The following is a 27,277-nucleotide window of genomic DNA, read 5'->3' on the forward strand; positions in this document are numbered from 1 at the left end:
GCACGCAATTAGTACTTTACTAGGATATCATCAGCATGGTTTAACAATTCTGAACAGGACAAAAAGAAAGCTTACCTAAAAACCCTATTTACTCCACCGCCAGGACCTGTGGTTTCGGGCCTCACAACACCCCTGGGCAGGCATTAATTGCATATTAACACACAACCTGTCAGGCATTATTGCTTGCTTATTCCCTTCTTCTAAAGCTGCAGCTTGAACCTGCAGATATACTTACCAGTACTGTAATGTTTTACAAAAAATCCAAACACCTTAACCGATTTGACAACTTTAACAAGAGATGCAAACATCAAAGAAGAGCAACAAATGCAAACTGCTACAATGCAAAAAGTTTCCGTTGTGTCTTACCCTCGTTTGCATCTATTGCATTTTTAATGCTCTTTGTGTCTACAGTATTTGTTTTTATAAATTATTTTATCTGCTTATTTAGCTCAGGTCATGACAGAAAAGCATTTGTGAACCAGTTCACTTAACATTATATAGCATATATTATACATCATGTATTTTACATATGTTTATATACATATAAACATTGCATATAATTTTGTAGACTGAAGCTGACCTAGCAATGGTGTGTTCAGAGCCCAGTTCATTACCTGGAATCTAACCAAGTGTACTTCACCCTATAACATTTACTCTTAATATATAATATGATGTAGAGTAACACATTTTAATAGCTTAGATATTACAACTAACACAACTAATATCTTTGCTGTTGATTCTGCAGGACTGTTTTCTTCAGCTTCAACGTATTTTATATTTGATTATAAACAGAATATTCTGCCTCTCTCATCCGTCATTATACACTCCCTTACCAGCTCTGTTCCCATAGTTTCATACAAAACAACACATCCTTTTCACTGTAGTCTCTACCTTCTCTTCCCAAAACTATTAATTATAGCAGAGTCTTTCCATCTTTTTTGTCTCTATCTAATCTAAAAGAAGACCTTGTATGATTTATTTATCTTTGTTGCCATTCTTGACTTTCAGTCTGTGTTTCCTAACATAACTCACCTCCTTTTCCATTGTACCATATTATACAAAATCACTTTTATATCATCATTTCATTTTACATATTCTGCCATTTCCTTATTTCCTTAATAATTTACACTTTTTTTAGATATAAATCAATTTGAGTTTATTTTGATACATTTTAATTTTGTTTTCCTTTAACAGTGGGCCTTATTTTAAGTAAGCAATATGTAAACAGAGAAAACAATGAATTTTAAAATGCTGGGCTAGAGGGATCACCCCAAACAGTTTCAAAGCAAGGACTCTACCTACCCAAATATCTATGTTGTCCTCTAGACTAGTGCATTATATTTAGTTAAGATTAACAATCTATTGAAGTTAGCTGATGCTGTTTTTCTTGACACCATTTATAAAGTCCTTATATCTGGAAACAAAAGTCTTTCTATTCATTTATTCTTGCAAATTCATACTGCCAGACATAGTTTAAATAGAATCCCTGAAAATGTTTGTGGTGAAATTGCACACGCATTAATAACTTGCAGAAAAAAGATGAAAGGCATAATGCCATATGCATTTTTCCCAAAGTAAATCTTTGCCGGTGTGATTACTAATGAGTGCCAGCAATGAATCACTTTAGGGAGATTTCTCTGTTCAATATGGTGTGACCATGGAGTTGATATATATAAGTATGGGGGGGACTGGGGGCTTTCCCCATTCAAAAAACAGGAAAAAAATGTGGGTTTTTTTGCCCTTATTGTTTTCCAGCATTTATTTTGTTCTTTTTCAGCACTGACTTTCAGGACGTTTGCATTTCATAATCAAACCATCTAAATGGCATTGTACCTTGTTAATGTGGCAGTAAAATTATTTATTGTAGTGTCTGGAAATTTTATCTGTATATAGAGTCATAGAATGATATGTGATTGTTGTTTTATTCGTATAGCTGGTACAGAAGAATCGACATACAACTCTATTCCAGTGCAAGAAGAAGTACCTGAAGAAGGTACGAGATATCTTTTCGACATCTCAATCATTTTTAATCTCATTAAGTATTAAGCTAATATCACAAATATAAAGTAAATACCTGGATTTTTTCAAGTGGTAATTTTAGATGTAAAATGATAACTCCAGCACCGTTAACATATACTAACAAGTAAGAAACATTATGCGGAGGAACTATTTTACATCAAAAATACATTAAAAAAATAAAATAGTACTTAAAAATATATACCAGTAAATAAAACAAAACAACTTCATAGAGAGCCCATTCTCTAAGCACAATAATACCCTCCAGGGTGTGTGTTAATGTGTAATTAATGCCCTTCCATGGGTGTAGAGGCCCTCCACCTGTTGTTTTGGGCCTCACAACACCCCAGGGCAGGCATTAATTGCATATTAACACACAACTTGTCGGGCATTATTGCTTGCTTATTCCCTTCTTATAAAGCTGCAGCTTGAACCTGCAGATATACTTACAGTACTGTAATGTTTTACAAAAAATCCAAACACCTTAACCGATTTGACAACTTTAATAAGAGATGCAAACATCAAAGAAGAGCAACAAAAGCAAACTGCTACAATGCAAAAAGTTTCCATTGTGTCTTACCCTTGTTTGCATCTATTGCATTTTTAATGCTGTTTGTGTCTACAGTATTTGTTTTTATAAATTATTTTATCTGCTTATTTAGCTCAGGTCATGACAGAAAAGCATTTGTGAACCAGTTCACTTAACATTATATAGCATATATTATACATCATGTATTTTACATATGTTTATATACATATAAACATTGCATATAATTTTGTAGACTGAAGCTGACCTAGCAATGGTGAGTTTAGAGCCCAGTTCATTACCTGGAAACTAACCAAGTGTACTTCACCCTATAACATTTACTCTTAATATATAATATGATGTAGAGTAACAAATTTTAATAGCTTAGATATTACAACTAACACAACTAATATCTTTGCTGTTGATTCTGCAGGACTGTTTTCTTCAGCTTCAACGTATTTTATATTTGATTATAAACAGAATATTCTGCCTCTCTCATCCATCAATGTACACTCCCTTACCAGCTCTGTTCCCATAGTTTCATACAAAACAACACATCCTTTTCACTGTAGTCTCTACCTTCTCTTCCCAAAACTATTAATTATAGCAGTCTTTCCATCTTTTTTGTCTCTATCTAATCTAAAAGAAGACCTTGTATGATTTATTTATCTTTGTTGCCATTCTTGACTTTCAGTCTGTGTTTCCTAACATAATTCACCTCCTTTTCCATTGTACCATATTATACAAAATCACTTTTATATCATCATTTCATTTTACATATTCTGCCATTTCCTTATTTCCTTAATAATTTACACTTTTTTAGATATAAATCAATTTGAGTTTATTTTGATACGTTTTAATTTTGTTTTCCTTTAACAGTGGGCCTTATTTTAAGTAAGCAATATGTAAATAGAGAAAACAATGAATTTTAAAATGCTGGGCTAGAGGGATCACCCCAAACAGTTTCAAAGCAAGGACTCTACCTACCCATATATCTATGTTGTCCTCTAGACTAGTGCATTATATTTAGTTAAGATTAACAATCTATTGAAGTTAGCTGATGCTGTTTTTCTTGACACCATTTATAAAGTCCTTATATCTGGAAACAAAAGTCTTTCTATTCATTTATTCTTGCAAATTCATACTGCCAGACATAGTTTAAATGGCTCCCTGAAAATGTTTGTGGTGAAATTGCACACGCATTAGTAACTTGCAGAAAAAAGATGAAAGGCATAATGCCATATGCATTTTTCCCAAAGTAAATCTTTGCCGGTGTGATTACTAATGAGTGCCAGCAATGAATCACTTTAGGGAGATTTCTCTGTTCAATATGATGTGACCATGGAGGTGATATATATAAGTATGGGGGGACTGGGGGCTTTCCCCATTCAAAAAACAGGAAAAAAATGTGGGTTTTTTTGCCCTTATTGTTTTCCAGCATTTTTTTTGTTCTTTTGCAACACTGACTTTCAGGACATTTGCATTTCATAATCAAACCATCTAAATGGCATTGTACCTTGTTAATGTGGCAGTAAAATTATTTATTGTAGTGTCTGGAAATTTTATCTGTATATAGAGTCATAGAATAATATGTGATTGTTGTTTTATTTGTATAGCTGGTACAGAAGAATCGACATACAACTCTATTCCAGTGCAAGAAGAAGTACCTGAAGAAGGTAAGAGATATCTTTTCGACATCTCAATCATTTTTAATCTCATTTAGTATTACGCTAATATCACAAATATAAAGTAAATACCTGGATTTTTTTCAAGTGGTAATTTTGGATGTAAAATGCTAACTCCAGCACCGTTAACATATATTAACAAGTATGAAACATTATGCGGAGGAACTATTTTACATCAAAAATACATTAAAAAAATAAAATAGTACTTAAAAATATATACCAGTAAATAAAACAAAACAACTTTATAGAGAGCCCATTCTCTAAGCACAATAATACCCTCCAGGGTGTGTGTTAATGTGTAATTAATGCCCTTCCATGGGTGAAGAGGCCCTCCACCTGTGGTTTCCGGCCTCACAACACCCCAGGGCAGGCATTAATTGCATATTAACACACAACCTGTCGGGCATTATTGCTTGCTTATTCCCTTCTTCTAAAGCTGCAGCTTGAACCTGCAGATATACTTACCAGTACTGTAATGTTTTACAAAAAATCCAAACACCTTAACCGATTTGACAACTTTAATAAGAGATGCAAACATCAAAGAAGAACAACAAAAGCAAACTGCTACAATGCAAAAAGTTTCCATTGTGTCTTACCCCTGTTTCCATCTATTGCATTTTTAATGCTCTTTGTGTCTACAGTATTAGTTTTTATAAATTATTTTATTTGTTTATGTAGCTCAGGTCATGACAGAAAAGCATTTGTGAACCAGTTCACTTAACATTATATAGCATATATTATACATTATGTATTTTACATATGCTTATATACATATAAACATTGCATATAATTTTGTAGACTGAAGCTGACCAAGCAATGGTGTGTTCAGAGCCCAATTCATTACCTGGAAACTAACCAAGTGTACTTCACCCTATAACATTTACTCTTAATATATAATATGATGTAGATTAACAAATTTAATAGCTTAGATATTACAACTAACACAACTAATATCTTTGCTGTTGATTCCGCAGGACTGTTTTCTTCAGCTTCAACGTATTTTATATTTGATTATAAACATAATATTCTGCCTCTCTCATCCATCATTATACACTCCTTTACCAGCTCTGTTCCCATAGTTTCGTACAAAACAACACATCCTTTTCACTGTAGTCTCTACCTTCTCTTCCCAAAACTATTAATTATAGCAGAGTCTTTCCATCTTTTTTGTCTCTATCTAATCTAAAAGAAGACCTTGTATGATTTATTTATCTTTGTTGCCATTCTTGACTTTCAGTCTGTGTTTCCTAACATAATTCACCTCCTTTTCCATTATACCATATTATACAAAATCACTTTTATATCATCATTTCATTTTACATATTCTGCCATTTCCTTATTTCCTTAATAATTTACACTTTTTTAAGATATAAATCAGTTTGAGTTTATTTTGATACATTTTAATTTTGTTTTCCTTTAACGGTGGGCCTTATTTTAAGTAAGCAATATGTAAATAGAGAAAACAATGAATTTTAAAATTCTGGGCTAGAGGGATCACCCCAAACAGTTTCAAAGCAAGGACTCTACCTACCCAAATATCTATGTTGTCCTCTAGACTAGTGCATTATATTTAGTTATGATTAACAATCTATTGAAGTTAGCTGATGCTGTTTTTCTTGACACCATTTATAAAGTCCTTATATCTCGAAACAAAAGTCTTTCTATTCATTTATTCTTGCAAATTCATACTGCCAGACATAGTTTAAATAGGCTCCCCGAAAATGTTTGTGGTGAAATTGCACACACATTAGTAACTTGCAGAAAAAAGATGAAAGACATAATGCCATATGCATTTTTCCGGAAGTAAATCTTTGCCGGTGTGATTACTAATGAGTGCCAGCAATGAATCACTTTAGGGAGATTTCTCTGTTCAATATGGTGTGACCATGGAGTTGATATATATAAGTATGGGGGGACTGGGGGCTTTCCCCATTCAAAAAACAGGAAAAAAATGTGGGTTTTTTTGCCCTTATTGTTTTCCAGCATTTTTTTTGTTCTTTTGCAACACTGACTTTCAGGATGTTTGCATTTCATAATCAAACCATCTAAATGGCATTGTACCTTGTTAATGTGGCAGTAAAATTATTTATTGTAGTATCTGGAAATGTTATCTGTATATAGAGTCATAGAATAATATGTGATTGTTGTTTTATTTGTATAGCTGGTACAGAAGAATCGACATACAACTCTATTCCAGTGCAAGAAGAAGTACCTGAAGAAGGTAAGAGATATCTTTTCGACATCTCAATCATTTTTAATCTCATTTAGTATTACGCTAATATCACAAATATAAAGTAAATACCTGGATTTTTCCAAGTGGTAATTTTAGATGTAAAATGCTAACTCCAGCACCATTAACATATACTAACAAGTATGAAACATTATGCGGAGGAACTATTTTACATCAAAAGTACATTAAAAAAATAAAATAGTACTTAAAAATATATACCAGTAAATAAAACAAAGCAACTTTATAGAGAGCCCATTCTCTAAGCACAATAATACCCTCCAGGGTGTGTGTTAATGTGTAATTAATGCCCTTCCATGGGTGTAGAGGCCCTCCACCTGTGGTTTCGGGCCTCACAACACCCCAGGGCAGGCATTAATTGCATATTAACACACAACCTGTCGGGCATTATTGCTTGCTTATTCCCTTCTTCTAAAGCTGCAGCTTGAACCTGCAGATATACTTACCAGTACTGTAATGTTTTACAAAAAATCCACACACCTTAACCGATTTCACAACTTTAACAAGAGATGCAAACATCAAAGAAGAGCAACAAATGCAAACTGCTACAATGCAAAAAGGTTCCATTGTGTCTTACCCTTGTTTGCATCTATTGCATTTTTAATGCTCTTTGTGTCTACAGTATTTGTTTTTATAAATTATTTTATCTGCTTATTTAGCTCAGGTAATGACAGAAAAGCATTTGTGAACCAGTTCACTTAACATTGTATAGTATATATTATACATTGTCTATTTTACTTATGTTTATATACATATAAACATTGCATATAATTTTGTAGACTGAAGCTGACCTAGCAATGGTGTGTTCAGAGCCTAGTTCGTTACCTGGAAACTAACCAAGTGTACTTCACCCTATAACATTTACTCTTAATATATAATATGATGTAGAGTAACAAATTTTAATAGCTTAGATATTACAACTAACACAACTAATATCTTTGCTGTTGATTCTGCAGGACTGTTTTCTTCAGCTTCAATGTATTTTATATTTGATTATAAACATAATATTCTGCCTCTCTCATCCATCATTATACACTCCCTTACCAGCTCTGTTCCCATAGTTTCGTACAAAACAACACATCCTTTTCACTGTAGTCTCTACCTTCTTTTCCCTAAACTATTAATTATAGCAGAGTCTTTCCATCTTTTTTGTCTCTATCTAATCTAAAAGAAGACCTTGTATGATTTATTGATCTTTGTTGCCATTCTTGACTTTCAGTCTCTGTTTCCTAACATAATTCACCTCCTTTTCCATTGTACCATATTATACAAAATCACTTTTATATCATCATTTCATTTTACATATTCTGCCATTTCCTTATTTCCTTAATAATTTACACTTTTTTAAGATATAAATCAATTTGAGTTTATTTTGATAAATTTTAATTTTGTTTTCCTTTAACGGTGGGCCTTATTTTAAGTAAGCAATATGTAAATAGAGAAAACAATGAATTTTAAAATGCTGGGCTAGAGGGATCACCCCAAACAGTTTCAAAGCAAGGACTCTACCTACCCAAATATCTATGTTGTCCTCTAGGCTAGTGCATTATATTTAGTTAAGATTAACAATCTATTGAAGTTAGCTGATGCTGTTTTTCTTGACACCATTTATAAAGTCTTATATCTGGAAACAAAAGTCTTTTTATTCATTTATTCTTGCAAATTCATACTGCTAGACATAGTTTAAATAGGCTCCCTGAAAATGTTTGTGGTGAAATTGCACACACATTAGTAACTTGCAGAAAAAAGATGAAAGGCATAATGCCATATGCATTTTTCCCAAAGTAAATCTTTGCCGGTGTGATTTCTAATGAGTGCCAGCAATGAATCACTTTAGGGAGATTTCTCTATTCAATATGGTGTGACCATGGAGATGATATATATAAGTATGGGGGGACTGGGAGCTTTCCCCATTCAAAAAAACAGAAAAAAAAATGTGGGTTTTTTTGCCCTTATTGTTTTCCAGCATTTTTTTTGTTCTTTTGCAACACTGACTTTCGGGACGTTTGCATTTCATAATCAAACCATCTAAATGGCATTGTACCTTGTTAATGTGGCAGTAAAATTATTTATCGTAGTGTCTGGAAATTTTATCTGTATATAGAGTCATAGAATAATATGTGATTGTTGTTTTATTTGTATAGCTGGTACAGAAGAATCGACATACAACTCTATTCCAGTGCAAGAAGAAGTACCTGAAGAAGGTATGAGATATCTTTTCGACATCTCAATCATTTTTAATCTCATTTAGTATTAAGCTATTATCACAAATATATTTTGGTAATCTGTTTTTAAATTACACTACTGCAAGTTGACAGCACAATTCAACAAATGGAAAATGTGTGCCCTGATAATCTTACTAGGAAGTGTGTGTCTCTTTTATAAGCTGTATCACAGGGAATACACAATATGCGTACCCCAACAAACTGAACCAAGAAACAACACAAAGAGGTCCACACAAATGGCACCAGTATTCCCCAGCTGCAGCAAAGTATGAAATGAACCAGTTCGATAACCAAATGAAGAGAAATTCTTTAATTCACTGACATGGATTTAGCACTTTTGTCTACAAGCCCATAGACTTCATCAGAATAATTTTAAAACTCAATTGACTGTGTTTAAATATTAATTCTCAACAAATAAAATCACAAAACCAATTATACATTTAAATGACCTGTTACATGCAATAACAATGGTTAAAACTAGTGATGATGCATCCTGCTTATACTTTTAAACAACGCTATTTAAAACCTTCTGTAAACTTTGAATTAAAATGTATATAACAACAGTAAATAAAAAAGGATTTAAAGTGCGTGAAAAGTTCTAATCGATGTAATATGGTGAATAACCATAGGCAATGACCTATAAATCTTTTATGCTTGCAATAAGCTTAAATAAAACCAAGCTTTCTCACTAAGATCTAGAAATGGCTGAGTAACAAACATAATATAAAAAACATCTTTTTAAATCAGCAGCACTGAAGTTGACTAAATAACCACACACCCCTATTGTCTTACTTCTAAACCTGGTGTAATGGTAATATTATCGTTAATCCCTAGGAAACTAGTTGTATTCAACAGTTGCCATCTAACTTTTACTTCTTCTAAGATGCTCTTAATATCCCCCCTAGGATTCAAATGAATACTTACCAGTATGGCAAACTTAAATTTGGAACACCCTTGACTGGATTCTAAATACCTATAGAGTGCATTATTTTTTTATCCTTCTTCCATATACAGTAATAGTGGTCATATATTCTGTTTCTTAGGGCTCTGCTTGTTTTCCCTATATAAAATGCAGAACATTTGCAACATTTGGACGGGTATACCACCCTCACGGTGTTACAATTATCTCTCCTAAACTGTACCCTAGTCCTATTGATATTATCCAAGACTAGTGTTAAATTCTCATTTATGGCAAAACATCAGTTGTAGCTGCCACATTTTTGTACTTCCTTGTACATCCTTTCCATTTTCAAACATATTCCCTTTATACTCTAATGTACGCTTTAAATTGCATCCTGTTTTGTATGCAGAAATGGGGTTTTCCCCCAAAATATTGTACACATCCATATCACCCTTCCGTAAAACCGAGTTGTGCTTAACTATATCTTTAATAGCTTCTACAGATGGGTTATATTACAGTATTAGTGCTCTCCCAAAATTTTCTTCATTTCAAAATTCCTTAGCATGTACCATACCATCACTCAATAGGGGTTTGTATCTAACACCCCACTATCTAATTACATGTTGTGACACATCTTCTATCATAAAGATGGCATATCCCCAATTAAGGAATAATTTACCTACATATTCTATCTCATTCTTCATATCTTCGTAGTCAGAGGTCATACGTGCTGCCCTAATACATTGACATTTTAATATACTCTTTTTTTGTTTCCATGGGTGGCAGCTGGAATATTCTAAGTAAGAATTAATGAATGTACTTTTTCTATAAATTTTAGACTTGAACCCTAATTCTGAATATGCTATATAAGTATCCAGGTAAGCTACATCTAATTTATTTTATTTTATTTATTTTATTTTACATTTGTTGACCGAGATAGTCCGACCAGATATATGTCCATTTTCAGTGGAGGCCCAGGGAGAAAAGCTCCAAGATAATAATACACATTGAGCATTTAGTAGATATAGTAATGTCTTTTGGTTCCCGGTTAGGGGTCGCCACAGCGGAACTCCGGTCCGCTAATGATTGGTAGTGGAGTTTTACGGTGCCGAGGTGCCAGCCCGACGCCCAACCTTCAAAGAAGGCACACCCATTCGTGCACGCACCTACCTGCATGTCTTTAAACATCACTCGACCGCGGGGAGGACATGCAGACTCCACACAGCAGGCGCTGCAGCTGAGAATCGAACTGGAGAACCTCTTGTGAGGCAACAACGCTAACTGCTGCACCACCATGGACTTTACACCAGCATTTAGCACATATAGTACTAACTTATTATAAAACATTTTACAAAACATGACATTATTTTCAAAGTTATATATCCATAACATTACATTCAGGTTTAAGACACATTCAGCAGCAGTTATACAATTGACCCTTCCTGAAATGGTGTGGTAGAAAAAAGTTAGAAGTAGTTGAAGGTACGGCACCTAAATAATAGAGAGGTCACTAGTCGGGGTTAGTGCAAGGACATAACCAATGAGTTTTGAAGTATTTCTTGAGTTTGTTTTTGAATTGAGTTAGTGAGGGTTCTAGGGTCAAGTCAGCTGGGAGTCTGTTCCATGTTTTTCCAACAGAGTTGGCAAACAGAGTCCCCAGCTGAGTCGTTGGATTTGTATGTTTGAACTAGGAGTCTAGTGGATGATCGCAGTGGCCGGGTGCTGGTGTAGGGGCTGATAATATTTTTTAGTGCAGGTGTATTTTCTGGTTGGTAAAGGACTTTATGTGCCACTATTAGCTGGTTGAACTGCAGTAGGCTAGGCAGTTCAAGCCATATTAGGTGATTTAGGTTGTGACAATGGTGTGTCCTGTATGCTGTGCCAGTCGCAAATCTGACAATGTGGTTAAAGCAGGATGATAGTTTATTAAGATCTGTTTTGTTTAAGTTGGAGAATAGAGGTGAGGCATACAGAAGAGTTGATAGTAGATGGGAATGGGCAATTGCAGTTCTAGCAAGTGGGGTAAGGAAAGGTTTGATTCTGTAAAGAGAGCCAAGTTTTTATTAATGGTTTTGATAGTTTGATTGATATGCGCATCAAACTTCAGGTTGTTATCAACTATGACACCCAGTAGTTTAGTTTGGGATTCTGGAGAGATGATAGTGCCATTGTCAGCGGTTAAGTTGAAGGATGGCAGGGAGGTCCTGCATGTGGGGGAGAAGAGGAGCAGCTTAGTTTTGTTGGATACTTTTTCATTAAGCCCTTTACCCATATTTGCATGCATACTAATAATCCAGTCCAGCTCTTCGGTTTCTACCCTGTTTCTAATGTCTCCCCCTCTGTGTCTTAAAGCTACAATCTCAATAACCATAAATTTAAATGCATGTCCATTCCTATTCTCTATGACATGTCTCACCAGTGCATTCGTTCCAGCTTGCTTGGAAGCATCGTACATGTGTTCTCTGATACGATCTCTTATCCTACGTGTAGTCATACCCACATAAAAAGATTGGCATGCAACACAGTAGGCTAAGTATACCAAATTATTGGTATTACAATCAGCTACTAATCTAAAACATAAAAAAATTTTCATCTCTGGATGTGTAAAGTTACCACTTCTATCTAAATATTTACAGAAATTACATCTATTACAGGGAAAGGTGCCATAGTTAGGATGGGAGAATTCAGTAGTGTTTTCATGTGCATACTTAGGGCCAATAGAAACGCCAATATTGCCATGACTTTATGGGGGAAACAACATATCTTAAGAACAGCTATGCACAACATTGTTTTTTATAGGACGTTTGTGGAGATTAGTTGATGACCTTTTCCTCCTTAGCGAGGAATAGATGACTGCATTTAGAACATTTTTGGAATATATTAATGGCAGTACTCATTTTCTTAAATTCACTGTTTATAGTTCAGATATTTCTATTGACTTTTTGGATGTCAGTATATCAAGAACACCTACAAGACAGTTTGAAACTAGGATCTTCAGGAAGGAATGTTATAGAAATCTCTCTAAAAGCAGCAAACAAATAACTGAACAAATGTAAATAAAAATGCAGTATCCATAGGATATAACAACTTTTATTACAAAAGTGCCTCCAGTTAGTGCTTTGGTCTCCTCACTCAGAGACGTCTTCAGACTGAGGCCATAATACTTCATGTAGCACATAAATACACACTCATTATCCTCACATGATACGATCACATGATTTTGATAAAAAACAATGACAACTACTAAAAACCACATTTCAATGTTTTAACCCTTTCCTCTTATGGCAGAGAGGGAAATTATAGGACAAACAATTTTTTTTTGAAGGGAGGTCAAAGGAAGTGGAATTTCCATCACAATTGGTGGGATCCAGGACAGGAAATAAAATATCAGAAGAAATAAGTACCAGGATGGAATTCGTGGTATTAGGACAGACACTGGGTAGGTTACATAACCCGGAAATAGTAAAAAGCCAAGAGGTTATGTACAACTTAGATAGTTTTAATATATATAATTATACCTCATTGAAGTTAGAAAGAGAACATTTTGATTTATTTTCTAAGGGTATGAAATATGTACCAACCACAAAATTTCATTTGACAGATACTCTGGTTGAATTGAAATTATACCTGAGGAAATTTAATTTAGCTATATATTTTAAGGAACATAAAAGTCATATTTCAGAAGCTGAGTTAAAGAAAAAAAGTTTAATCCACCTCTGCATCCATCTTTGGTAATATTAGAGAGAGTTATTTCAGGGGAGCTGTATGAGTTACAGGACAAATATAAAGACAAAAGGTATAGGAGCAATTTGAATAGTAATGAAAGGGAAGTATTAAAAAGAATATGTAATGATAGGAATATACATATAATTAAGCCAGATAAGGGCGGAGGTGTTGTTCTATATGACAGTGGTGAATATTATAATAAAATGTTGGAAATATTAAACAGCACAGGGGCCTACTAAATAATATCTAAAAAATGAGATCAATATCACACATAGGCAGATTGGGATCTATTTTAAGTGCTCGAAAGCTAAAAAAACAGAATCTGAATAGCGCGACATGTAAAGAGCGAACTGCGAATATGTCAAACGAACGAAACCACGAAAGTGGAAATATCGAATTCGCATAGTTGACCCATCTGCGGTATAGCTCCATAAGGTAAGTGTGCGATAGTTACAGACCTTAGGGTTAGGGAGGGGTTAAGGATAGTTCATAGATAGTTGTGTATGTGGGGTTAGTGTAGGGTTAGCAGTAGGGTTTTGGTGCTTTAATTTAGGGTTAGGAGTAGGGTTTTGGTTAGTGTATGTATGCGTTTTTTTTATTGCCTTTGGGTAGGTAGTGTGTTGTGGGTGGTGGGTTGGCCGACTATGATGGCTCAAGGTTTTAAATTTCGCGCTTTAGTACGTTCAACATATTTGCGGTTCGCTCTTTATGTGTCGCGCTATTTGGATTTGGATTTTTCATTTTCGAGCGCATAAAGTAGACCCGGCAGATTGACCTATATTTGGAGGAGTTTCTATTGAATGAAAGAATTTCCCAGAGTTTATATAATTTTTTGAAGGTAGAACATCCTATTCTAGCTACTATCATAGGTATACCCAAAATGAACAAGAACTTATTGGATCCCCCCTTCCGCTCTGTTATCCCAGGCAGTAAGTCAAAAACTTTCCCTTCTAGGGTAGTGATTGACAGATACTTAAAACATATTTACAGTAAATCGCAGCACCTAATTCAAAATTTCTGGGACTTTCTAAGCAGATTAAAAACAGCAATTTGGAATAAAGACGTAATCTTCTTAACAATAGATGTTCTAGATCTTTTTTCCTGTATACCAAAAGATGAAGGACTTCAAAGTTTTAGTAGTAGCATAAGGAAATAAGCAGGTATGGAATGGGAGAAGATTAAGACTTTGGTAGAATTTATATCCTTGGTTCTTGAGAACAATTTTATATATCTTGAGGGCGAGCCATATAGGCAAACAAAAGGTGTGGCTATGGGCACAGCATGCACCCCTATATTTGCCAATCTTGTACTTCTGGACTGGGAAGATCAAAATATTTTTTGTAGTAGGTTGATGGCTAACATCAAATGTTATGTCCATTTCCTGGATGATATTTTTGTCCTGTGGGAAGGTACAAATGAGACAACTGAACAATTTGTGGGCTATTTAAATAGCACTAGTACATATTTAAAGTTCACCCACTCATATAGTAACCAAGACATAGCTTACCTGGATACTTATATAGCACATTCAGAATTAGGGCTCAAGTCTAAAATTTATAGAAAAAGTACATTCATTAATTTTTACTTAGAATATTCCAGCTGCCACCTATAGGTTCATAGGTTGGTACTAGACTATCAGCCCTAGGGCCTATACAAGCCTAGCCATAACAATTCCCTGGCTATTTCTTCCCACACTATTTACTTCCCCAGACCCCTGTCTAGCAGGGTCTATATAACGCTATCGAATGGACTAAATAGTGAATGCTATTTAGTTGATCCGATTCTGTCGAAATGGCAAAATAGCGAAGTCACGGAACATCGGAGCACGGGGGGGGGGCAAAACCCCCCACTTAAGTTTGTGTTTGTTTCTTTTTTTTTTTTTTTTTTTTTTTTACGGAGCAGCTAACAGGGTGACTGATGTGATCCCCTGAGTGAATTTCCTTTCTCCCATCCAATCGTCAAGGTTCCTTTTGAAGAGGGCCAAAGAGGTGCTCTGCTTGACATGTATGGGCAGTCTATTCTAGAGTCTGGGGAGTCTCTGGGTCAGGAACCTATCCCTCAAGCATGTTTTGTTTATTGTGATGACAAGGTTTAAATCCCTGGAGCGTGTGTCTCTGAGGGATTGGGATTTCTTTAAGTGTAGCATGTCTAACAGCTGTGGGATTGACATGGCCTTGTATGTTAAGCAGAGATCGCCACTGAGTAGACAATATGCAACAGAGTATAGCTGGAGTTTTTTAAGGCGGTCAGCATAGGGCATCTGCTTTAGGCTTGTGATTCTTTTAGTGAGGTATTTCTGCGGCCTTTCCAGTTGTTGCAGGTGTCTTGAGAGATACACACCAAATGGCGCCTTGTATTCTATAATGAGTCTAATGAGGGATGAGTACAGTGGGACAATGACCTCCTTTTTTCTGGATGAAAAGCCCTTACTGATGAGGTGTGCCACATAGAAGGATTTCCTGACTGTTGTGGCAATGAGGTTATCAAAGGTGAGACCACTGTCCACCTGTGTCCCTAAGTCTCTTATCACACTTTCAGTGTTTAGTGCACTGCCACCTATGTGGTAATTCACGGGTACATGTTTTTTCCCAAAGAGGATAACTGTACATTTCTTGGCATTGAGCTTGAGCCCATGGCTCTGGCACCAAGCATCTGTTTCTGTAAGGCCCTTTTGTGGAATATCCACATCATTTGGAGATTCAATAATGGCTCCCAGTTTGCAGTCATCTGCGAACTTTTGTTAGCCAGAGTCCCTTAGTATTGGCCTGTACTTCAGAGAAGTAGATGCCAAACAAGAGTGGTCCCAGGACTGAACCCTAAGGTACTCCACTTGTCATTTCTCTGGAGCTGGATTTGGAGTCAGCTACTTTTACAGTGTGGGTTCTGTCATTAAGCCAGTTGGCAACCCATCGAGTGACGTAGGGATTAATGCCCAGCTTAGTAAGTTTATATATGATTCCAGAGTGGGGGATGGTGTCAAAAGCCTTGGCGAGATCCAGATAGGCTGTGTGGACCACCTTACCCTCGTCCATGGATCTGGAGACTGATTCAAAGAAGTCAATCAGGTTCAGGAAACAAGATCGGCCCTTCACGAACCCAAACTGGGTGGGGTCCAGTGTTTGAAGGTTGCCAATGTCTTTGTTTATAAGTTCCATGATAACACATTCCATGGCCTTGCAGATCGGGCTCGTCAGACTGATGGGGTGGTAGTTCCTGGGATCCAAGGTGGATCCCCCCTTATGGAGTGGGATAACTGTTGCTGTGCACCACTCAGTGGGCACGAAGCCTGAGGTGAGGCTATGATTAAACGTGACACTTAGGTGAGGTGCCAGTTCATTTTGTAGTTCATGTAGTACACAGCCCGGGATGTCATCTGGTCCCATGGATGCTGTATTCTTAGCTTTGGAGAGTGCGTTTTTAACCTGTGTGGCTGTTATTACTGGAATTTGGCAATCTTCTGGTACTGAGATGGGCCATTTAGGGGGTGAGAGGGGGGTGAAGTCGGCACTGAATCGATCTGCCAGGATATTGGCAATATCCTTGGGATCAGTATATTTAATGTCATTTTGTTGTAGCTCAGAGCAGATCTGAGCATTGCCATTTAGATTCTTGACATAGTTATAGAATGCCTTGTGGTTGTCTTTGGAATCTTTGGCAATTTTATTTTTGTAACGAGCTTTGGAGGATTTTATGAGGGATCTCAGCTTCTTACTGAGGCTGGTAAGGGAGTTTTTTACATCCTAGGATTTTCCTCTTTTCTGCAACAGTTTCTTCCTTTTGTTGTAAAGTTTACTAATGGCAGGGGACCACCAGATTGGCTTCATTTTTTTGGAGGAGAGCATCTTGGTTCTATTTCAGATGGCACGATTCATGCATGAGTGGATGTACTCATACAGTGCCTTAGTGTAGGACTTAGCAATTGAACTTTCAGTTCCCGTCTGCATGGGTGTCATGAAGTTTGTTACTTCTGACTTGAGTAGCATGAAGTTGGCTTTGGAGAAGTTTTTTATAGAGGTTTCCTTACTGGGGGGTGGAGTTGGGATGTGGATGTTAAGGGTGATTAGCTTATGGTCTGACCTAACCAATGAAGGGGTGACCATAGGTGTGGAGCATCGATTTCCGATGCTGGTAATGACCAGGTCTAGGATATTGGAGCCCCAGGTGGGACAATGGATTAGCTGATCCAGGGCATTGGAATTTATGAATTCCAAGAACCGTTGGGCAAAGGTGTTGGCACACGAATCGTTTTCCCAGTTAATGGTAAGGTAGTTGAAGTCACCCAGTATTAGGGTGTTTGGTTGTATCTTAATATTTTTCAGTATGTTTAGAAAGGTGTAATGAGAATCTTAGGCCATGGTGGGGGATCTGTAGCAAGCTATAATTTGGATTGCAGTCTTACCTAGCGTTTGTTGCACCCGGAGAATTTCAGATGCATTGTGTTGGGCAACTAGCCTAGTGGTGTGAATAGCCTTGGGGAATATGGACACTCCTCCACCTTTAGTGTTTTGATCCTGGTTTGGTGGCCAAAATGTGTGGTAAGAGTTGTAGCCCGGTATTGCAGGGATGCTCTCTGGATCCATGAACCAGGTCTCAGTTACTGCACATATATCGATGTTCTCCATTTTTAGGAGTGCCTCAAGAGAGTGCATTTTGAGGTTTAGACTTCTAGCATTGAGTAGCATTACCTTCAGATTTTGTATGCTTGTACCTGTTACGGTGGTGGTTTTATCCCTTGAACTTTGCCTAAAAAAGGCACTATATGGGTGGCAAGAGCCTTAGCTAGTAACCTGAATCCCAGGGGCGACAGGTGCAGACCATCTCTGGCAAAGCATCATGGTCTGTCGATCATGTCATCCCAGGCAAACAGATACTGAATCCCCTTTGAATGACACCAGAAGCTTAGCCAATTGTTGAAGTCAATCATTTTGTCCTTATATTGTGGTATAATTCTGGGTGAAGGCAGGATGCTACTCAGGGCTAGGGTCATACCTGCCTGGGCCACATGATCCGAGAGCTCTTTCATGTCTCTTTTCATGTAGTCCAGGGAGGTACATCTCAAGTCATTCACTCCAACATGAACAATGACAGAGTCATATTTGTACTTGTCGTGGAGTGACTTGAGTGCATGTGTTATGTTGCGGATCCTGGCAACCGACAGGCAGCTGACTGTAATTTTCTCCTTGTTCAGCCTGGTGAGTGGGACATCAGTGTGCCTGACTATAGAGTAACCTATGACTAAAGTGTTAGGTACATTGTCTTGCCTTAGGGGCTGTTGCTGGGTGGCACACTTGTGTGTGAGCTATGTGATTCTTTGGTTGTGATTGGTGTTTGTTTGCGTTTCAGCTTCATAGGTCCTTGTTGATTGGGCAGGTTACAGTTAAGGGCCTCCACATATGTGGATTTAGTGTTGCTATGTGTGGGTGTTGGTGGTGTGGGTTTAGAAGGGCTATGTGTTGCTTGAGGTATAGTGCAGGTGTTAACCTTCTCCTCTTGACTGTCTAGCACAATCTTGGGTGGAGAGAGTTTTGCTTCCAGTTTGGCTATGTAAGTGCATCTCTCACGGATTGTAGTGTTGGGTGGTAGGAGGTGAGGGTTGTCTGTGTACATGAGACAATTGCTGCATTGCCCCAGTATGCCCAGATTCACCAGGTGGGCAGGAGAAATCACCAGAAGTTGACCCTTGGGCATGCCTGGTTTGGTGCTTTTTTTGTAAAGTACAGGAGCTGTTTTCCCTTACATTAGCAATCTACTTTGCAATTATAGGCTGTTTAGTGCCTATGATTAATTTCTCTTTATTAACAAGGAGAGTTGAGTGCTTGTATCAGTTTAAGGTTTCCTAGTGCTTTCCAGCAGGTATTAGAGCAAGTGCTAGTCACAGGGATGCTTAAAGGTAAGATGAAAAAAAATTGTTTATCCTAAACACTGCAGTGTGCACTAGAGAAGTTAGACGTGAAAGCAGGAAACTTAAGATTTACCTGTCTAAAAAGTTAAGTTTTAGTGGGGAGTCACTAGTTTTAAAACAGCAAGATAGATTGAAAGGGGGTGGTCACTTTTGTATTCTGGTACTAGAATACAGTAGGATGGTCAATAAATTTAAATTGTTGAAGGGGAGTGATTTCACAAAATAATAATTTTGTGCTTACTCACACAAGCCAGTGAAAGTAGAGAGGAAATGCGATATATGGTCAAATTAACATAAGAGGCAGGCAACTAGAAAGACAGTGGTATTTAAGAACAGAATAGTAACAGGGTGGGCGGGTAGGAAAAAAATTCTGCCTGACTCACAAGAGACAGAGCTGTGGTCTCTTTTGAAGTTTTAATATGCAGTTAAAAGCAGACGACAAGTAAAACACAAGGTAAAGAAAACAAATCACAGTATTCAAAATATAAAAAGGCAATAAAGTAATACAAAATACAACAAATAAAAAGCAAACTAACCTTTCCTTCACAGTAAAGTCTAGCATGGAAACAAAAAAAGAGTATATTAAAAGGTCAATGTATTAGGGCAGCACTTATGACCTCTGACTACGAAGATATGAAGAATGAGATAGAGCATATACGTAAATTATTCCTTGATTAGGGATACTCCATCTCTATGACAGAAGATGTGTCACGATATGTAATTAGATAGTGGGGTGTTAAATACAATCCCCTATTGGGTGATGGTATGGTACATACTAAGGAAATTTCAAATGAAGAAAATTTTGGTAGAGCACTAATACTAGAATATAACCCATCTGTAGAAGCTATTAAAGATATATTTAAGCACAATTGGGTTTTACTGAAGGGTGATATGGATGTGTACAACATTTTGGGGGAAAAACTCATTTTTGTAAACAAAACAGGATGCAATTTAAAGCGTACATTAGAGTATAAAGGGAATATGTTTGAAAATGGAAAGGATGTACAAGGAAGTACAAAAATGTGGCAGCTACAACTGATGTTTTGCCATAAATGAGAATTTAACACTAGTCTTGGATAATATCAATAGGACTAGGGTACAGTTTAGGAGAGGTAATTGTAACACCATGAGGGTGGTATACCTGGTCAAATGTTGCAGCTGTTCTACATTTTATATAGGGAAAACAAGCAGAGCCCTATGAGCACTATTACTGTATATGGAAGAAGGATAAAAATAATGCACTCTATAGGTATTTAGAATCCAGTCAAGGGTGTTCCAAATTTAAGTTTGCCATAATGGTAAGTATTCATTTGAATCCTAGGGGGGGATATTAAGAGCATCTTAGAAGAAGTAAAAGTTAGATGGCAACTGTTGTTGAATGCAACTAGTTTCCCAGGCATTAACGATAATATTACCATTACACCAGTCTTAGAGGTAAGACAATAGGGGTGTGTGGTTATTTAGTCAACTTCAGTGCTGCTGATTTAAAAAGATGTTTTTTATATTATGAACAGTAAAAAACAAAGCTGGAGGTAGCAGTCACGGCTATGTAGAATAACAGCTTTATTAGTAAAAAAGGTGAGCGCTTTCATGGCACCAGCCACTTCATCAGACTGTGGCTGCTACCTCCTGCTTTGTTTTTTACTGTTCATTCTATTGTTGTTGGAGGTAACTCTTGCCAGCACCGTTTGGTTTTTACTGTGGTTTTTTTATATTATGTTTGTTACTCAGCCATTTCTAGATCTTAGTGAGGAAGCTTGGTTTTATTTAAGCTTATTGCAAGCATAAAATATTTATAGGTCATTGCCTAGGGTTAGTCACCATATTACATGGATTAGAACGTTTCATGCATTTTAAATACATTTTTTATTTACTGTTATATATTTTTTTAATTCAAAGTTTACAGAAGGTTTTAAATAGTGATTAAAAGTATATGCAGGATGCATCATCATTAGTTTTAACAATTGTTATTGCACGTAATAGGTTATTTAAATGTATAATTGGTTTCATGATTTTATTGGTTGTGAATTAATATTTAAATACAGTCAATTGAGTTTTAAAATGATTCTGATGAAGTCTACGGGCTTGTAGACGAAAGGGCTAAATCCATGTCAGTGAATTAAAGAATTTCTCTTCATTTGGTTATCAAACTGGTTCATTTCGTACTTTGCTGCAGCTGGGGAATACTGGTACCATTTGTGTGAACCTCATTGTGTTGTTTCTTGGGTCAAGCTGTGTCACTGGCTAGATCTGTTTAGTAATGGACGTGGGCTTTGATTATTTGTGCTACATATAAAATTAGGAACAATGTAGCTTAGTATCTGCTAACAAATAAGCATTGCCTGGTCCAGCTTTCTATTCATTTTCTTGTCAACCACTATGCTACTTTTCCTAAATCTCTTCAATATTATTTTACATCTCGCGCACATTGCCCGTTACAAATCAAGGGCAAAAGAGTTTTTTTCTTTTTCTCTGCCTCTAGCAAGTCTCATGACTCAAAACAAATTGAGACATTTGACAGTGGATTACATTTGACATCATATATATATATAATAACTGCAATTTTGTATGGGCTGCAATTACTGGGTAGAAGGTACTTTATACTTATAAATTACATAGCACTGTATTTCAAAACATATTACATACAGTGCTAACATTGGTAGAGAAGTGACTGAATGTGTGGTGGCATGTGGTATGATGGTTCATTGGTCAGGGTCTGTGCTTCATAGTTGCGACCTTTTGTACTCCGTACTTAAGGTTACTTTCGCTGTAAAGTATGCATGTTTCCTTGTATCTGTGAGCATGTTTTCTCCAAGTATTGCAACTTTCTCTCTGCAGGCCTTTCTGTCCCTTAAAAATAGTTTCATACATTCACAATGTAGGAATTTTGTGTGCATTCTTATGGAAATGAGGTTGTTGATCACAACAGCAGGAACATTCCCCTATATTTGTTGTGCGCGGATCTCTTTCAGTGACGTACAAATGTATGTTTCTCTTCTTGCAGGAGTGGACAGAAGGAGTAAAGCACAAAGGAATGAGGACAGTGGTAGTGAAGATCTGGAGGAAGATGTTGTGTATTCATTTGTGTCGGACAGTTAGTCATTTTATTATTCTTATTCTTATTTTGACCGAACAGAAAGACGTACGTTCGTACTAGGCAATCCTTTGCAAACGTCATCACAATTCTAGCCACAGCACTTTACTTGCAACTCTTGTCCATAAGGTATTGAGGATCCTGTCCTGCGGTGAATTTACAGTTACCCATCCACTCCTCTAAATTAGTCTTAAAGAGATGAACAGATTTGTTTTGTCTTATATGGAGTGGAAGTTTATTCCTGAGGTAGGAGATTCTCTGGGAAATGTCACTGTTGCTCCATTAGGCCCTCTTTGTATTATGGTGTAGATGTATATCTCTAAAACTGATATTTTCAAGTTTGCAGTTTTATGAACATGTAGAAGTTCAAATAGCATAGGGTCATTGCCCACTTTGGTAGTATAGCTTTTAGTCATTCATTTAAGCTTAGGGTGCTCATAAGTTGAACCAGTGTGTTGGTTTGTCGTAATAGTTAAGGTCTTCATCTCATAGATACAAGGTGCAGGGTTTGGTTCTGATCTTTGGTTATTGGTTATGCTTAAAATGACCACTGACGGCAGTTAGCCTAGTATTCACCTATGAACCATATGCTTGGACAGAAACACAGCAATGGTGATCAGTACTTAAATGATCCCATTTGCCGAAAGCAATATATTCTTTTGTAGGAGAAAACCAAGACATTTGATTAGAAGGTGCTGATTTTCAATCCCATCTGCTTCATAGTCAGCAGAAGACGACAAATCCAAAGTACACTGGAGATCACAGTCACTTATGTTTAAGAGATAGACACTTTCTGCAAACAATAAAGATGTAGTCTTTATGTCCTTGAAATGGATAATTTTCTGGCTGCACCTTGATATCTTATCCTGGAAAAATCATAATCAGGAGGGGAGACAAAGACACTCCCTTTATGGAATACTATACATACTGTGAATGCATTAAATTTAACATCAAGAATGTATACATAACAAAAAAAGTGTACGTAACCCTTGATCCTCAAAAAAGGTGAAAGGTCAAAGGTGAGAGTGTGGAGAAGGTTAAGAGTATGAAACTCCTGGGTGTACACATCATAGGATCTCTCGTGGTTGGGAAACACCAGCCAACTAATCAAGAAAGCACACCAATGCCTCCACTTTTTAAGAAGGCTGAAAAAAGCTAAGCTTCCTAGTTATATTCTTTTCACCTTCTGTAGAGGTGCAATAAAGAGCATCCTCACCTACAACTTCACAGTGTGCTTTGGAAGCTGCATAGTTACAGAAAGCAAGGAGCTACAAAGAATGGTGAGGGTTGCAGAGAAGGTAACAAGTTCCAGTATTCCATCAATACATCTTTATTCTGCAAGAAGCATCCAAAAGGCCACCAAGATAATACAGGACAACACACATCCTAGGGCATTTATAAGCCTAGCCAGAGTGTGTTTGGCTTTCGCCACCCATTTTAAATTAATTTTGCTATGCCCTTTTTCGAGGTTAGTATACTGTGCCTCTGTCTAACAGTGACACAGAAGTGATACCCGGGGTAAACCTACAATCTCCCATCCACTCATCAAGATTCCTCTTGAAGAGAGTCAATGAGGGACTCTGTCTAACCTGGACTGGGATTTTATTCCAGAGTGAAGGGAGCCTCTGGGTTATGAATCTGTCCCTCCAGCATGTCCTATTTTTTTCAGTGCTGAGGTTCAAGTCTCTCGAGTGCGTAGCTTGATGGGACTTGGATTTTCTGAGGTGCAGCATGTCCATTAATTCCGGGTTGGACATGGCTTTATACGTCAGATACAGATTGCCTCTGAGCAGGCGGTATGCCACTAAGTAGAGCTGGAGTTTCTTTAACCGGGCAGCATATGGCGCATCTGTTTGAGCCCTTTGATCCTCTTGGTGAGGTACTTTTGGGGTCTTTCCAGTTGCTGCAGTTGTCTGGTAACATACATCCCAAAAGGGGCAATGTAGTCAATTATGGGCCTGATGAGGGATGAGTAAAGAGCCACGATGACCTCCCCTGATGTAGATGTGAATCCCTTCATGATTAGGTGGGCTATATAAAATGTTCTTCTAACCACTTTGGCCATATGGTTGTCAAATGAGAGATTGCTATCAACTTGGGTCCCCAGGTCCTTATTACTTCTTCTGTACTTAATGGATTACCACCTATGTGGTAATTTGTGGGCACTTTGTTTTTGCCAAAGGGGATGACTATACACTTTTTGGCATTTAGCTTGAGGCCATGGCTCTGGCACCAGTTGTCTGTTTCTATGAGGCCCTTTTGGAGGATGCTTGTGTCGGCTGGAGAGTCGATTATGGTGCCCAGTTTGCAGTCATCTGCAAACTTGGTCAGCCACAGTCCTTTCGTGTTGGCCTGTACCTCTGAGAAATATATACCGAACAAGAGAGGTCCCAGGACTGAGCCTTGTGGGACGCCACTTGTAACTGGTTTGGAGTCTGACATGGCTCCAGCAATTGTAACCATATAGGTTCTGTCCTTGAGCCAGTTTGCAACCCATCTAGTGACATAGGGGTTTATATTTAAGCTGGTGAGCTTATCTATAATGCCCGAGTGGGTATTGTATCGAAGGCTTTGCAGGTCCAGGTAGGCTGTGTGGACCACCTTCCCCTCGTCAATGGCCTTGGTGACTGTTTCAAAGAAATCGACCAGGTTTAAGAGGCAGGATCTGCCCTTATCAAAGCCGAACTGGGTAGGATCTAGTGTCTGTAGGTCCCCAATATCTTTATTTATGAGGTCCATGATGATCCTTTCCATAGCTTTGCAGACCAAGCTAGCCAGGCTTATGGGGTGATAGTTTCCAGGATCTGTTGAGGCACCACCTTTGTGGAGAGGGACCACTGTTGCTGTACGCCACTCTTTGGGTACATATCCTGTAGTAAGGCTGAGATTGAACAGTAATTTTATGTTTGGGTTTAGCTCTTCTTGGAGTTCATGTAGGACGCAGCCCGGGACACCGTCTGGTCCCATTGATGCTGTGTTTTTTGCTTTGGAGAGGGCGGCTCTTACCTGAGCATCTGAGATGTCAGGGCAGCACTCTGCTGGGATAGATATTTGCCCTTTGGTGGGGAGGGGAGTTTGCGCTGAACCTGTCAGCTAGGATGTTGGCAATGTCTGTGGGTTTGGTGTATTTTTTGTAATTTTGGACAAATTCTGAGCATATCTGGGAATTCCCACCCAGGTTCCTAACATAACTAAAGAAAGCCTTGTGATTATCCTTAGTGTCCTGTGCAATCTTTCTCTCGAAGCTGGCCTTAGACGATTTTATGAGTGCTCGTAGTTTTTTGCTAATACCGATCAGAGATGCCTTCCCTTTTTGGGATTTTGCTCTATCATGTAGTAGCTTCCTCCTTCTGTTGTATAGTTTGTTTATAGCTGGGGTCCACCAGACAGGATGTCTGCCTTTGGAGGATTGGGTCTTGGTTTTATTTGGGATTGCAAGATCCATGCATTCCTGAAAGTGTTCATAGAATGCATTTATAAAGGATTCTGCAGTCTGGGCCATATTTTCCACAGGCCCGGGGGCTTTGAAGGATTCCACCTCGGTTTTGAGGAGTGTGAAATTTGCTTTAGAGAAGTTTTTCACTGTGGTTTTCTGGGCAGGGGGTGGGGTCGGGATGTGAATATCCAGTGAGATTAGTTTATGGTCTGGTCTTACCAGTGAGGGATACACTTCTGGTCTGGAGCATAGAGTCCCCATGTTGGTGATGATCAGGTCCAGTATGTTTTCCCTCTTGTGGGAGTGGTAACAAGTTGTTCCATAGCATTTGAGTTTATAAATTCTAGGAACCTTTGGGCTAGGGTGTTGGAGCTAGAGTAATGCTCCCAGTCTATGTTTGGGTAGTTGAAGTCGCCAAATATAATGGTGTTTGGAGAGACCTTCATATTTTCCAGTGTTCTCAGGAAGGCCGAGTGGGGTTTCTGGGTTTGGGAGAGTGGTCTGTAGCAGGCTATAAACTGGAAGGCAGTTTTACCCACTGTTAGTTGCACATGGATAGTCTCTGATGCTTCGTGCTGTGCCACCAGCCTGGAGGTGTGGGTATCTTTGATGAATATTGATACTCCCCCTCCTTTTGTGGTTCGGTCCAAGTTTTGGGGCCGAAAAGCATGGTATGAGGTATAACCTGGTAGTGCTGGGGTTCTCTTGGGAGCCTTGAACCAGGTTTCTGTTACTGCACAGATATCAATGTTCTCCATGCTAAGGAGAGTTTTGAGTGCATGCATCTTGAGGTTTAGACTTCTAGCGTTGAGTAGCATTACTCTTAGTTTCTTATCCCTTGTGATACCTATGGAGGTGGGGTTGGCGTTTGAGCCTTGCCTAAAAAGGCGCTATGGGGATAGCAAGAGCCTTTGCCAATATCCGAAAGCCCAGGGGTGACAGGTGCAAGCCGTCCCTAGTGAAGCATTGTGGCTTGTCGAGCATGTCATCCCAGGCTGACAGGCATTGGATCCCCTTTGAATGGCACTAATACTTAAGCCAATTGTTGAAATTGATCATCTTGTCTTCATATTGTGGCATCATTCTTGGTGAGGGTAAGATGCTACTCAAGGTCAGGGTCATACCGGCCTGGGCTACATGCTCAGAGAGCTCCTCTATGTCTCTTTTCATGTAGTCCAGGGAGGTAATGCCTCAGGTCATTCACACCAGCATGGACAATGACTGAGTCATATTTGTACTTGCCTTGGAGTGACCTGAGTGCTTGTGTTATGTGGCAGATCCTAGCGCCCGACAGGCAGCTCACCATGACCTTCTCCTTGTTCAGCCTGGTGAGCAGGACGTCAGTGTGCCTGACGATAGAGTCACCTATATTACAAGTGTATCAGGTGTGTTGTTTAGCCTTAAGGGCTATGACTGTTCGGCACACTGGCTTTGTGAGCTATGTGTTGCATGTGTTTTGTTTTGGGGTAGCGGTTGCTTGGGTGTCTGCTTTGGAGGTCTCTGCTACTTAGGCAGATT

At 37.9% G+C, this 27,277-nt stretch overlaps 1 protein-coding gene across 1 annotated transcript in view; it reads left to right on the forward strand.

Annotated features, from left to right (window-relative positions):
• Positions 1–1,902: 1,902 nt before the first annotated feature.
• The window catches only part of LOC122816529 (uncharacterized abhydrolase domain-containing protein DDB_G0269086-like), a 167,186-nt gene continuing 141,811 nt past the window's right edge, over positions 1,903–27,277 (forward strand). Inside the window, exons 1-4 of the mRNA XM_044089374.1 lie at positions 1,903–1,993; positions 4,159–4,218; positions 6,389–6,448; positions 8,620–8,679. Of these exons, the coding sequence (XP_043945309.1) occupies positions 1,903–1,993; positions 4,159–4,218; positions 6,389–6,448; positions 8,620–8,679 (271 nt within the window). The remainder of the gene's footprint in view (positions 1,994–4,158; positions 4,219–6,388; positions 6,449–8,619; positions 8,680–27,277) is intronic.

The sequence above is a fragment of the Protopterus annectens genome, chromosome 1.part1 (assembly GCF_019279795.1).
Source record: "Protopterus annectens isolate FY-2018-M chromosome 1.part1, PAN1.0, whole genome shotgun sequence".
NCBI lineage: Eukaryota > Metazoa > Chordata > Ceratodontiformes > Protopteridae > Protopterus > Protopterus annectens.